Source organism: Fistularia commersonii, chromosome 8 (genome assembly GCF_037954325.1).
Source record: "Fistularia commersonii isolate RoL2024-O1a breed Wild chromosome 8, RoL_Fcom_v1.0, whole genome shotgun sequence".
NCBI lineage: Eukaryota > Metazoa > Chordata > Actinopteri > Syngnathiformes > Fistulariidae > Fistularia > Fistularia commersonii.
Genome location: NC_141291.1, coordinates 15,857,945 through 15,870,313, shown reverse-complemented (window position 1 = coordinate 15,870,313; position 12,369 = coordinate 15,857,945). Strand labels below are relative to the sequence as shown.

At 37.5% G+C, this 12,369-nt stretch overlaps 1 protein-coding gene across 3 annotated transcripts in view; it reads left to right on the top strand.

Annotated features, from left to right (window-relative positions):
• ctnnd2a (catenin (cadherin-associated protein), delta 2a) overlaps positions 1-12,369 on the top strand; it is a 282,667-nt gene that overhangs the window by 196,524 nt on the left and 73,774 nt on the right. For all 3 annotated transcript variants that reach the window (XM_086151388.1, XM_086151386.1, XM_086151387.1), the window contains exons 13-14: positions 3,357-3,489; positions 12,015-12,228. In XM_086151388.1, the coding sequence (XP_086007514.1) occupies positions 3,357-3,489; positions 12,015-12,228 (347 nt within the window). The remainder of the gene's footprint in view (positions 1-3,356; positions 3,490-12,014; positions 12,229-12,369) is intronic.

The following is a 12,369-nucleotide window of genomic DNA, read 5'->3' as shown; positions in this document are numbered from 1 at the left end:
TTCTATCCATCCTGGTTACTCCCAAAGAGAACCTTAGCATTTTCATCTCTGCTACATCTAGCTCTGTCTCCTGTCTTTTTGTCTTTGAAACTGTTTCTAGGTCATACAGCATCGCTGGTCTTACCACTGTCTTGTACACCTTTCCTCTCATTCTGGCTGATAGTCTACTACCACATAGTACCCCTGACACTTTTCTCCACCTATCCCTTCCTGCCTGAACCCATCTCTTCACCTCTTGTTCAAACTCTCCGTTGCTCTGGACTGTCGACCCCAAGTACCTGAAATCCTCCAACTTCTTGATCTCCACTCCCTGTAGCCTCACCATTCCACCTGAGTTCTTCTCATTCACACACATATACTCTGTCTTGCTGTGACTAGCTTTCAATCCTCTCCTTTCCAGCACATACTCCCCAATCTGTTCTCTGCTCTCACTGCAGATCACGGTTACGTCTGCAAACATCATGGTCCATGGAGATTCCTGTCTAACCTCATCTGTCAGCCTGTCCATCACCACTGCAAACAAGATGGGGCTCAGAGCTGATCCCTTATGGAGTCCTACCTTCACCTTGAACTTCTCTGTTACACCTACAGCACAACGCACCGCTGTCTCACAGCTAGCATACATGTCCTGCACCAGTCTAACATACTTCTCTGACATTCAAGATTTCCTCGCACAATACCAGAGTTCCTCTCTTGGCACCCTGTCATATGCTTTTTCTAGGTCTACAAAAACACAGTGCAACTCCCTCTGGCCTTCTCTGTTGTACATCATTTCCATTGTTTTTTCTTTGTTTCGCCATAGATCATTCTTTCCCTCCTTACTGTCCAACCAAGCATAGAAGTCACCATACACCCTTTGTTTTGCTTTTGCTACCTCTAGCTTTACCTTACGTTGTACCTGTAGTCCTGTCTGTTCTCTTCAGTCTTCTCAGTATCCCACTTCTTCTTTGCTAACAGCTTACTGTGCACATACTCCTGCACCTTCTCATTCTACCACCAAGTCTCCTTATCTACTTTCCTTTCAAATGATCCTCCAAGTACTCTCCTTCCTGTCTCCCAGATAGCTCTAGCTGTAGATGTCCAACCATCTGGAAGCTCTCCCTGACCAGCCAGAGCCTTTCTCAACTCCTCCTTGAAAAACCATACTACACTCCTCCCTTTTCAGCTTCCACCACTTTGACCTCTGCCCTGCATTTCTCCTCTTGATATTCCTTGTCACCAGAGTCATCCTACAAACCACCATCCTTTGCTGTCTGGCTACACTCTCACCTACAACTACTTTGCAGTCACTGATCTTTTTTAGGTTACCTCATCTATATAAGATGTAGTCTACCTGCGTGCTCCCACCTCCACTCTTACAAATTACCCTATGTTCCTGTCTTTTCTGGGAAAAAGTGTTCTCTACAGCCATTTCCATCCTTTTTGCAGAATCTACCACCATCTGTCCCCCCGCTTTCCTATTCTGTATACCAAATCTACCCATCACTTCTTCATCCCCTCTATTACCTGCATCAACATGCCAATTGAAGTCTGCACCAATTACCACTCTCTCGTGTCCGGGGATATTCTGCATAATTTCATCTAGCTCATTCCAGAACTTCTCTTTCTCCTTAAACTCACATCCCACCTGCGGGGCATAGCCAATAACAACATTGATCATCACACCTTCAATTTCCAGTTTCAGACTCATAAGTCTATCTGACATTATTTTCACTTCCAGAACATTCCTTACAAACTCCCCCTTCAAGGTAACTCCTTCTCCTTTTCTTTTGTCAGTATCATGATAGTACAACTTAAAGTGTGCTCCTAAGCTTCTAGCCTTACTACCTTTCCACCTGGTCTCCTGGACACACATTATATCCACTTTCCTTCTCTGCATCATGTTGACCAACTCTCTACCTTTTCCTATCATAGTCCCAATATTCAAAGCCCCTACACTCAGTCCCAGACTTTTGCCTTTCCTCTTCACTCTCTGCTTCCGAACACGCCTTTCTCCTCTCCTTCTTTTACCTACAGTAGCCCGGTTTCCATGTAGTTTCCCTGTAGGTCATTGGTACAAATGGCGGCCGTTGTTAACCCGGGCCTGGACCAGGCTTGATCTGGTTATTATGATTGCATTTTTCCGGCCTTGGGAGACACTGGCATCTGCCCCCCCCCCCCCCCTCCCCCCCCCCCCCTCCCCCAAGAGAGGCTCGGGGAGACACCGACCAGTGCTACCCTGAGGCTGCAATTACAGTATCAATAAATATGGGAATAAATGAATTTAAATTGAGAGACAATTGAAAGATAGAAAAAGACATCCACAAATAAATAGACAACAGAGTGAGCAACAACTAAATACTAAGAAGGGTTACAGCTTTCTGGCCATCAAGGAATAAGGGTATATTTTACTTTGCTCATATACCGGTGTGCTTATATGGGTGTAAACTAATCATTGAAAGTCTACAACATGACTCAGAATTTACACTCCAGGTAGCATGTTAGCAGGAGTAATGCCCAGCTGAACATATCGTGAAAGCCTTTTTACCCCTCGTTTCAGATGTTAAGACTGGTCAGAACTATTACTTACTTCGTTCCAGTTTAATGCTTAAAAGTAATGTAAGCATTGAAATCATTTCATGTTAAGTTGTTTGTACTCTTTCACTATGAGAAGAAAAGTCAGTTGGCCTGCAAAAAATAAATTCTCACCCTTCAGCTTCATTGAAATAATCCATTTTGCCAAACTCTGTGCTTATAAATTCATTCATGCCCTTTTGGTTCTGCAATTTGTGCCATGAATCAAAATTTGGAGACAACACAGTGCTATAATCACCATAGTCTTGTTTTTGGTTTTGTTTTTGTTTTTTGGGTCTTTTATTTCTGTTGGAGGCAAGTTCTGCCTTTCTCCCACAAATGGAAACCGTTAAGTTTCCATAAAGTCAGTCAACCTGTCAAAGATAGCTGTCCAACTGACAAGGATTAATTGATTCAAGACGATTCAAAATTGTCTTGAATTACAGGACAATAAGCTGACAAGTACAAAGTAAGACAGATTTTTCTTTTGCTTTTAACTTTTTCGGATGCAGTCTTCCATGAATGGCCTTTCATAGACTTTCTTTCCCTTTCTGTGCTTGTGATCAAAAAATATTATAACATTTGGAAGAGAGAGAACAGGATAAGAACCAATGTCTTACTTAGGATGTAAAGTTAAAATTTGTAAGTTTTGACTCTCCTTCAGTCTTACTTTTTTCATCTGTCTCTTATCTGATTATTTTTGGATATATTTAAAAGATAGACTTTCTCTTATTTGATGGTGAGGCGCGTTTTTAGAATGTTTTGATGAATCAAAGTTTCTTCTTTTGGCTGTGTCTCTGTAGAGAGTTTGGTTGGAGAGATCCAGAACTGCCAGAGGTGATCCAGATGTTACAGCACCAGTTCCCATCGGTGCAGTCCAATGCTGCAGCATACCTTCAGCATCTCTGCTTTGGAGACAACAAGATCAAAGCTGAGGTTTGTGTCTTCAGTATATTGTGTTGTAGAAAGTAACCAGTCACTTAAAAAAGTAATCAGTCACTTAACTGGAAATAGTAAATAGGAATATCTGTATAAAGGGGTAACCTATTGTGTTATTTTTTTGCATAATAATTCAGTGGATTCCAAAACTTAGTAAATTCATTTACCAGTTTCCCAGTTTAAGTCCTTATTTTGAGCAGTGTCAGTAGTGCCAGTTTTGTTAAATGACTCCCAGTTTGTCTCACAAACAATTCTTGAGTGAAGCTTCTTTGTAATGATCTAATAAAATCTTTATTAAGGGAAGCAGCTCTCCAAAACAATAGCAGTGGTATGTGGTTACTCATTAGCACAACAGAAATAGACTCCTCTCTTTATGGTCCTTCAAATGTTTTGTTTTTTGTTTTTATCAGGTGCATAAACATGAACAAGCACACATTTAACTGCACAACTATTTAAACCCAAAGAGCAACCCTATATACACATGTAAGAAACCAATGTTGATATAGGTCAGAATGTACATCATTCACATAAAAACAATCAACTAGCTGCTATTTTCCTCGTGAAAGTAAATAAGTTCATTTTTATACAAATCCACCCACACTATCAAATGCACCTGCAGGAAAAAAATTGTCTAAACCACATACACGAACATCAAACTTTCTTCCACACCTGGTCCTTCATCAGCATGGCCCTGTAAGAAAAGTCATTGTGTTTTTTGTTTGTTTGTTTTGTGTGTGTTCTCTGGAATTGCATTCTGAAGATCAACAATTGAGGAAAAAGATAACATCTCAGAAACCCACTATGAATGTCATCAGTTTTGCATTGTCTCACTCAATGCCCAAGGTTCTGCTGACTGCTTTTTTGCACAAATTAAGTCAACAGATAATTCTAAATGAAAATTACAATTTACACATTTTCATTTACATTTGAAGTGATCAATACGTTATGGCCCAGCCACAATGAGGTTTTTATGTGATCTTGATCAGGTGATGATCAATTTTGTGTTTTACACTGTAATGAATCAGACAAATTTTTGCTCTGTTTGATTTTTAGTCTTTACAAAGACCAATGAAAACCATGTTACTCCTGAAGAAAATAAGACAGCATCTGAAATGTTGAAAAGAAATTAATAATAATAAAACAGATCATTGATCTTCTACTCTTGCATCTTTTAGGGCCATGGAGCAAGAATATGAGGGACTTTAAATAGTGGTTCAGTATATGGCTAAAATTAATTTAATGTTGTGGCTAACAAAATGCTAACAGACTAAATTTAAACTAATTTTTGAACATGTGAGGAGTTGATTATGTTATTGTGCAGGTTGAAAATCTTGACAATTGTTAATGCTAATGGCAGCTTTTTTCTCAGTATCATTCAAAGGCAATTCTCTTTAAGCCCAAAGACTGATAATCAAGCTGCATAGTTTGGCCAGTTTAGTAACTGGCCAAACTCCAGCTGTTTTAATATATCTATGGATTTCAAAGACATCAAAAAGGCCCAGCTGTCACAGGTCAGCTAGTCAATCCAGCCAATCTCGTCAGTTGGCAGTTTGGCACCAAAGTCTTTTGAAGTGCCAGTTGAAGTGTTGTTGAGCAAGACACAGAACCCTTAACTGCTCCCCAGTGCTGCTCACTAACTGCGTTCTACTCATGGTTCATCCATGATGGGTTAAATGCAGTGGTCAAATTTCGCTTATGTTTTGCGGTAACATTGTATGTGCAGTAGTTTAGGTACTGTAATAAATGTGACAGTCTAGGTAATTCTTCTTTCTTCTTAAAAAATGCCGGATCTTAGTTATTGAATGTGGCCTTATCTGTTGAATTTGTAAAATTGTAATATAAACAAAAATGAAGTTAGTGTCAATGATGGTCCCTTAACTTGCATCCTGAACAAATAATAAACCTTATATTCACCCTCTTAGGGGTTAATCATCTGTCCTGTAACAGAGCTGAGAGTAAGTGGATGTAGATCACTATTCTATTCAATTCGATTCTATTCGATTTGTTTAGTAATATAGCCGTAATTGGATACATGTGATTATAAAATAGATGCAAATAAAAGTATCTGAGTGACTGTCTAGACTAGAAAAAGGCAGTAGTTGACATTGAAATTGGTTGTGTAATGTCATATGCAACTAATATCCATTGGCCTTTATGTAATTTTTCTGGGGTCTGCAATGTCCTGTTGATATAAGGTTGCACATTGAAGCATTATTTTCAATTAACCAGTAAAAAAAAAAAAAGTTATTTCTAATAGATAAATCCAAATGCTGCTTTGGCTCAGAGGCCAGTTTTGGCTTCAGTGTATCATTTAATCGTGAAAAAATAGACTAGGTGATTAAAAAAAAGCCACCAAGTAACAGCTATTAGCTAGTTTATCTTTGTAAACATATTCATATTGTCATGCTGTCAAACCCCTTTTATTGTTTTTTTTTTTCTTATAAGCTCCAGCCCCACAAATGATAAACAAAAACAAACAAGCCAATGAATAAAAACATAATGGGTAGTGACAACTGACAAAAATGGAATATTAATACCTGTACCAGTTAATATAAGAGCTTCATTGTCCATGGACTCACACAATGCAGTCCTCGGACGTGATTATGTATGACTGGCTACTTAAGTTATTTTGGCTTAGTTATATTTTATTCTTTTTACAGCATAGAAAAGCATATCTTCAGTTTCTGGTTAGTTTCATTTTAGAAGTAATGAATAGCTTTTCCCTGCAGCACATCTGATTCCTTCGCTTTTTAGAATCAGAATCAGAAAAACTTTACATTTTCTTCATGCTCATATAAACCAAAGGATAAGGTGTTACTTTTAAATGTTGTTGTACTTTCAACTTTATTATTTGCCTCTTATTTGTAAACAAATTTTAGGCTAGTTTTATATCTCATAAGATGCAAGAAAATAATCAACAAATAGCAAATTAAGATCTCTAACTTTTAGTTATTTTGTTAGGGTTAAAGGGAATGAATATTGATTTGTGGCAATGTAAGATCGTTCGATACATGACTTCTTACTGATAAATGATGAACTTTTGTATTGTTTAACGTCTGATGTGACTTATTTATTTTTGTATCTTTTTTATAACACATTTTTTAATTATTTATATGTTTTTATGGAACTAAATAATTACTTTAATTTGGGCAAGTATATGTGAATGCTGATTGTTTTTTTTGTTCTTTTTTTTATTTTCATTTTATTTTTTTATTTCCATGTCTGTCTAGTCAAAATCTCTAAACATTAAAGAAGACCTAACAGGGCTTAGGTTGCACAAAGATGTACTCTCCCTTTACACTGTGTGGAACTTTCCCAAAACATGTGTGTGTGTGTGTGTGTGTGTGTGTGTGTGTGTGTGTGTTTGTTTGTGTGTGTGTGTGTGTGTGTGTGTCTGTGTGTGTGTGTGTGTACTCATGTTTGGTCATGCCTGCGTGGGTGTGCATGAATTAGATATGCTACCAGCATGCTTTTCACAATGCATCTTATTGTATACCTCAGTAAATGTAATGCTCCTGGTTTGTCCACAAACACACAATCGGTCTTCTGGACATACTGTGGTAAATCAGTTTTGTCCCATCTATTTAAACTATCTGCGAGATGAACATGGTAATGATGTATGCTGTCGTGATGTATGCTGTCATGTATTTTTGTCCCAAGCAAGAGGAACATGCCCTGTGACTCTTCCTTCTCTCTCCCCCCTCGTTTGCCCTCATTCTATGTAACATTTTCATTATAATTTAAAATCATCACAATTTTCAACATTATTTACTCATTAATTATTGATTTGTCTTTTTGGAAAGTCTTGTACTTACAAGAATATGTCTATGTACTCAACAAAATTCAGTTCATTCAATAGAAAGTAATATCACAGTGTTTTGCTAAGAATTATCATCAGTTAAGATAGGATTAGTTTTTTTTATTTTTTTTATTTTTTTTGATCCATTCTTTCCATTCTGCTTACATATGAAAAGCACAAAGAATATTTGGACAAACGTACAGTAGCTTGAAATTCTGTTACATAACAACAACAACAACAACAACAAAAACAACTGGCACAATGCAACATTGCGTTTGATAGAGAAATCTTTTCTTGCAAGCAATGATTAACTTAATCAACTAATTACCTTAATCTTAATGCTTTATACACATAATTAATTACTTCCTTCTCTTTTTTTCAACCATCAGGGTGAACCCTTTACTATCTACCCTGCTCAAAAAAGTAAAGGGAACACTAAAATAACACATCCTAGGTCTGAATGAATAAAATATTCTTATTAAATACTATGTTCTTTACATAATGTGCTGAATGTGCTGACACTCAGTCAGCACATTCACAAAATCACACAAAAATGATCAATAGAAATCAACTGTATTAAGCCATGGAGGTCTGGATTTGGAGCCACACTCAAAATTAAAATGGAAAAACACCGTACAGGCTGTTCCAACTTTGAAGAAATGTCCTTAAAGCAGGTCAAAAAAAATCATTATTGCTTCCTAAGTGGACAGTTTGATTTCACAGACGTATGATTGACTCAGAGTTACATCGTGTTGTTTAAGTGTTCCCTTTATTTTTTATCAATATTTTATATCAATTTCTCAAACCCATTGATTGAAAGTAGTTAAGTATTTGATGTTTGAGGATTTTAACTGTACTGTCACTGTTTCCCTCAAAGTTTTTTCCCAATCCATAATCCAGTGTTTAAAAAGCATTAGTCAATTCTTTTTTTTACTTTTTAATACAGTGTGTTGCATTAGAATCAGGTTTCACATACTACTGACAAATTTATTTTGAATAGACACAGACTCATCGTGGCACAGTGGGATTGTCCTTATTCTTTAGTGCAAAGATGGGTGTCTTATGGTTTTCTGCCAGTAAGTTTTCAAAGCTCAAGAGTCAAAGTTGTTATCCTTCTGTCTTGATAGATTCCAACAAACTCTGGCTAATAGTAAAATTTGTTTTGCAAACATTTGCCATCCCCCTTCTTCAGGATAAGGCAGCAACAGTTTGATACTACATAATGAGTGAAGGGATACACACATCTTAGCTTAAAGCCAGGAACCCAAGAAACCAAAGATTCAAAGACTAAAAGCTGTTAGCTCAGCAAAGTGTTAGATAAATGGGCAGCTCATTGTGTGGTGCAAGCCTGGCTGAATGTGTAAATATACTGAGGGTTCAAAGGTGAGACTAATCTTCCTGTGGATACCAGCATGAACTGTCAATTGAATGGTAGTGATTAATGTTGGCACTCCATATTGGGTGAATATGTACTTGTCAGGCTTCTCATGTTGCCATCCCATATCTGTCACCTGTGAATCTCTGCCTAGCTTTTGTGCTGGCAGCACTTCTGATTCCTACAATCCCGGTTGACAACACTGCTAAGTGTTACCACAGCAATACTGTCGCTATGGGTTACTGATAATCATGGCCATTGCACAACAGTGGGAGACAGAGACAAACCAATCTGCACTTCTAATCTTCTCTGCATGTAATTGAGCAATGGGCGGCACGGTATTGGAAAGCCGTTTTGGTTGCTCAATGGCAACACAAAGTAATAACATTATGGCCTTCATGTAATAACAGATTTTACTGTGATATAAGCTTAAAAATGGTAGAAGAATAGATACACTAGGGTTTGGAAAAAAGTGATGCCAAGGACAGACGAGGATTGAGGGGAATAAGGAGGGACAGCGGGGAAATTGTGTGGCCAGTAGACCAAGGTTAGTTTACCATTCATTGCATCCTTTAATCCATTTTAATTGAATAGATAAGCAAAGTAATTTTGCTTGATAAACTCCTGCTGTGTCATCAAACACTTCCATCCTCCCCCTGCCCTCTATCACATTTTAGTGTTCTTTCTTATCTTTGACTCTTAATTTTACCCCTCACCTGATACATATTATCAGTTTTTATTCTTTTTTAGTCGTTCAAATTCAAATTGAACATTTACATTGGTAAACTCAAATTCATGATGTTTCTCTGTAGGCTAATTCATATTTAGGTTGTTGCCAACTGGACTGGTAAGTAAACCCCAGCCACATAATAATTTCAATTGTTTTGCAGCTCTCATCTGTTGAATAACATGGAAAAATAAGAGAAATGAGACGGGGATTCAAATTCACAGCGATGCAAATAAATCTCAAAAAAAGAAGGAAAATACATTGCATAGTTTAATAAAGCTTTCCAATACAGTAACTCAAACTTCACACACAAGTTGAAACACATACAGGCCCTGTCTTTCTCACATGTACACTCACACGACAAGTGCCCTTTTAATGTTCTGTTCCCACTTGTCTCCTGGTGATCACACCAGCCTGTTCCCAGTGATTAGTGCTACACCTCCTGTTGACTGGACAAAACTCTGCTTGCTTTAAGCCTTTTTGCCCCCTAGGGTAGATGAAGATCCCTGCAGAGGAGAAGCTGTGTGGGTGGGTTAACAACCAATTTTGTAGGCAATATGTTTAGTGCTGTGGATGGAGGGCACTATGTGTAACACCATAGGGGGGGAGGCATAATGTATAAGACCAGCTTGCCCTCATTGTGATCTCCACTGAGTTAACATTCCCAGCCACTATGTCAGCACAGAAGAGTTTAATTATAAATCACCTCATGTTATCATGAATTTTACTCACTTTGGCTCTTTGCTGGTTTTGTATAAGTGCATATTGTCATCTTCATCTTAAAATTGTACAAGATTGATAACATACCTTTTGTCCTGGTCCTAATCAAGAGACAGAGTAGCTGTGTTACATAAAACAATATAATTATTTCAAAGTTTCATAGTCAAGTGATTTGACAGCAAAGTAGTGTAATGTTGAGTTGTAACTTTGTCCTAGATAGTTTTTTAATTTAGTTCGTATTTTTTGTTCCATTATTTTGAAATTACACTGTGTGCTGTAGTTACTCTCATACCATCTTCTACTGCCCTAAAGCTCTGTCCATGATTTATTGTTTCCGTCTCAGTGCACAAAGTACACACTGGGTCAAAAGGTGAATGGAAAGAAAACAATTTCACTTTAAGTTCATGTATGTCTCAGCTTCTGGGAATAAAGTGATTGACAGTTGCTGTGGATGAACTCATTATCTGCACTTTTGACACTGAAATATTGCTTTGTTTAGTTCTGAATTATATGATAGTTGCCATCTCAGATCCCAGTAGCTGTATGGTTTATTGCAGCGGAATAGATACAATATTTCTCATGTTCTGGTGTAGCCAATGTAAATCTTTTCTGTGCCATCACCTTCTGGAGCTGAAGATAACAGATGACATACATACACAAATTATTTTACAAGCAGCCAGCTCACAATCTGTTATTCTGCTCTTTAGGATGAATTTATCACAGGACATTTTGCAGTGTAGTAACTCTTATACAACATCAATATCATCTTAGTTTTCTGCTCCATACCACGTTCCTTTCATTTTACAATGTAGAAATACATTGTTGATTACTTTATATGGTTGTCTGGTGGTTTTATTTTTATTTCAATAAAAAAAATGAATAATTTATTAGACAAGCTAAGAATGTGTAAAATGTCTTTGTGGTTAAACTAATGTCTTAGGCAAACCTAATATCTAAGAGTGATTTTCAAACAGCACACAAAGCAAACACTAGTTTGCTAGAGTAGTATTTGAAGGTAAGAAGTTATCAACAAAATGATTGGTTTGGCACAGTGTAAGTGCTCATTACATTTGGAATTAAAAGACCGTGGGAGTTTTTTTCTTTATTTTAATATGAGTATTAGTATTTTAAAAAAACTCAAAATACGTTAGCAGTATTCACCTGAGAGTTCTCTAGTTGCAGATCTTGCAGCAGTTACAAAATTAAGCTTCAGTTGGCTGCCTTTTTCTCTGTAATGTTTTCCCTTTGACTTATCGCTATACCCTTTTCTTGGCTTATAACAGGTAGAAGAGTTAACACACTAATTTCATGACAACATTCTTCCGCATCAGAGCTTAAAGGACCTCTTTATCAAAGCAGCAGGATTTGTCTGTGCCATTTCATTTCTCTAACGCTGTCTGGCTGGATTATTGTCTGTGACGTCATCATCAATTGCAATCTCTCTGGCTATCCTTTGACCATTTTTTTTTTTTTTTGGTGAACAAACTGAAATTAAAATATGTTACTAAATCCCCACTTTGTCAGGGTTAGCACACAACTGCACACAGTACATCTACACAAGCACAAACACACGGCGCCTCCCACCCCACCCAGGAAAAGGGTAATTTGTTTTGCAGTCCTTGAAAGTATCTTTAAGAGGGTATTTCTCACATCTCATTGATAAATAAATCATAAATAGACATTTTTGATTTCTAAAAGTCAACAATTGCATTTTGGGAACTCAAAGTCCAGACATAAAGAAAGAAAAAGAAAAAGACGAGAGAACGAGAAAGAGAGAGATGAAACATGAAGAGAAGGATTGATGGATGTTGACAAGAGAAAATGGGAATGGTGTTAGAAAAATGATTCATAAGTCATCTTATCAAATGAAGTGAACATTGACTCTCTCCTTGCATTCCCAGATCCGCAGGCAGGGAGGCATTCAGCTTTTGGTCGACCTGCTGGACCACAGGATGAGTGAGGTTCACCGCAGTGCCTGTGGAGCTCTGAGAAACCTAGTTTATGGAAAAGCCAATGATGAGAACAAAGTTGCCCTGAAGAACTGCGGTGGGATCCCTGCCTTGGTTCGCCTTCTCAGGAAGACTGGGGATGTGGAAATCAGAGAGCTGGTCACAGGTACTATATCTGTAGCAAACACAATCCTCTAATTTCTAGCATCCATTCTGGCAGCAGTTATTGTGGTAGTTCACTTCTCTGACCTCAGGGCAGGTAATAATACTCCAAAAGTTGTATATACTGTATGTACTTCAAGCATAC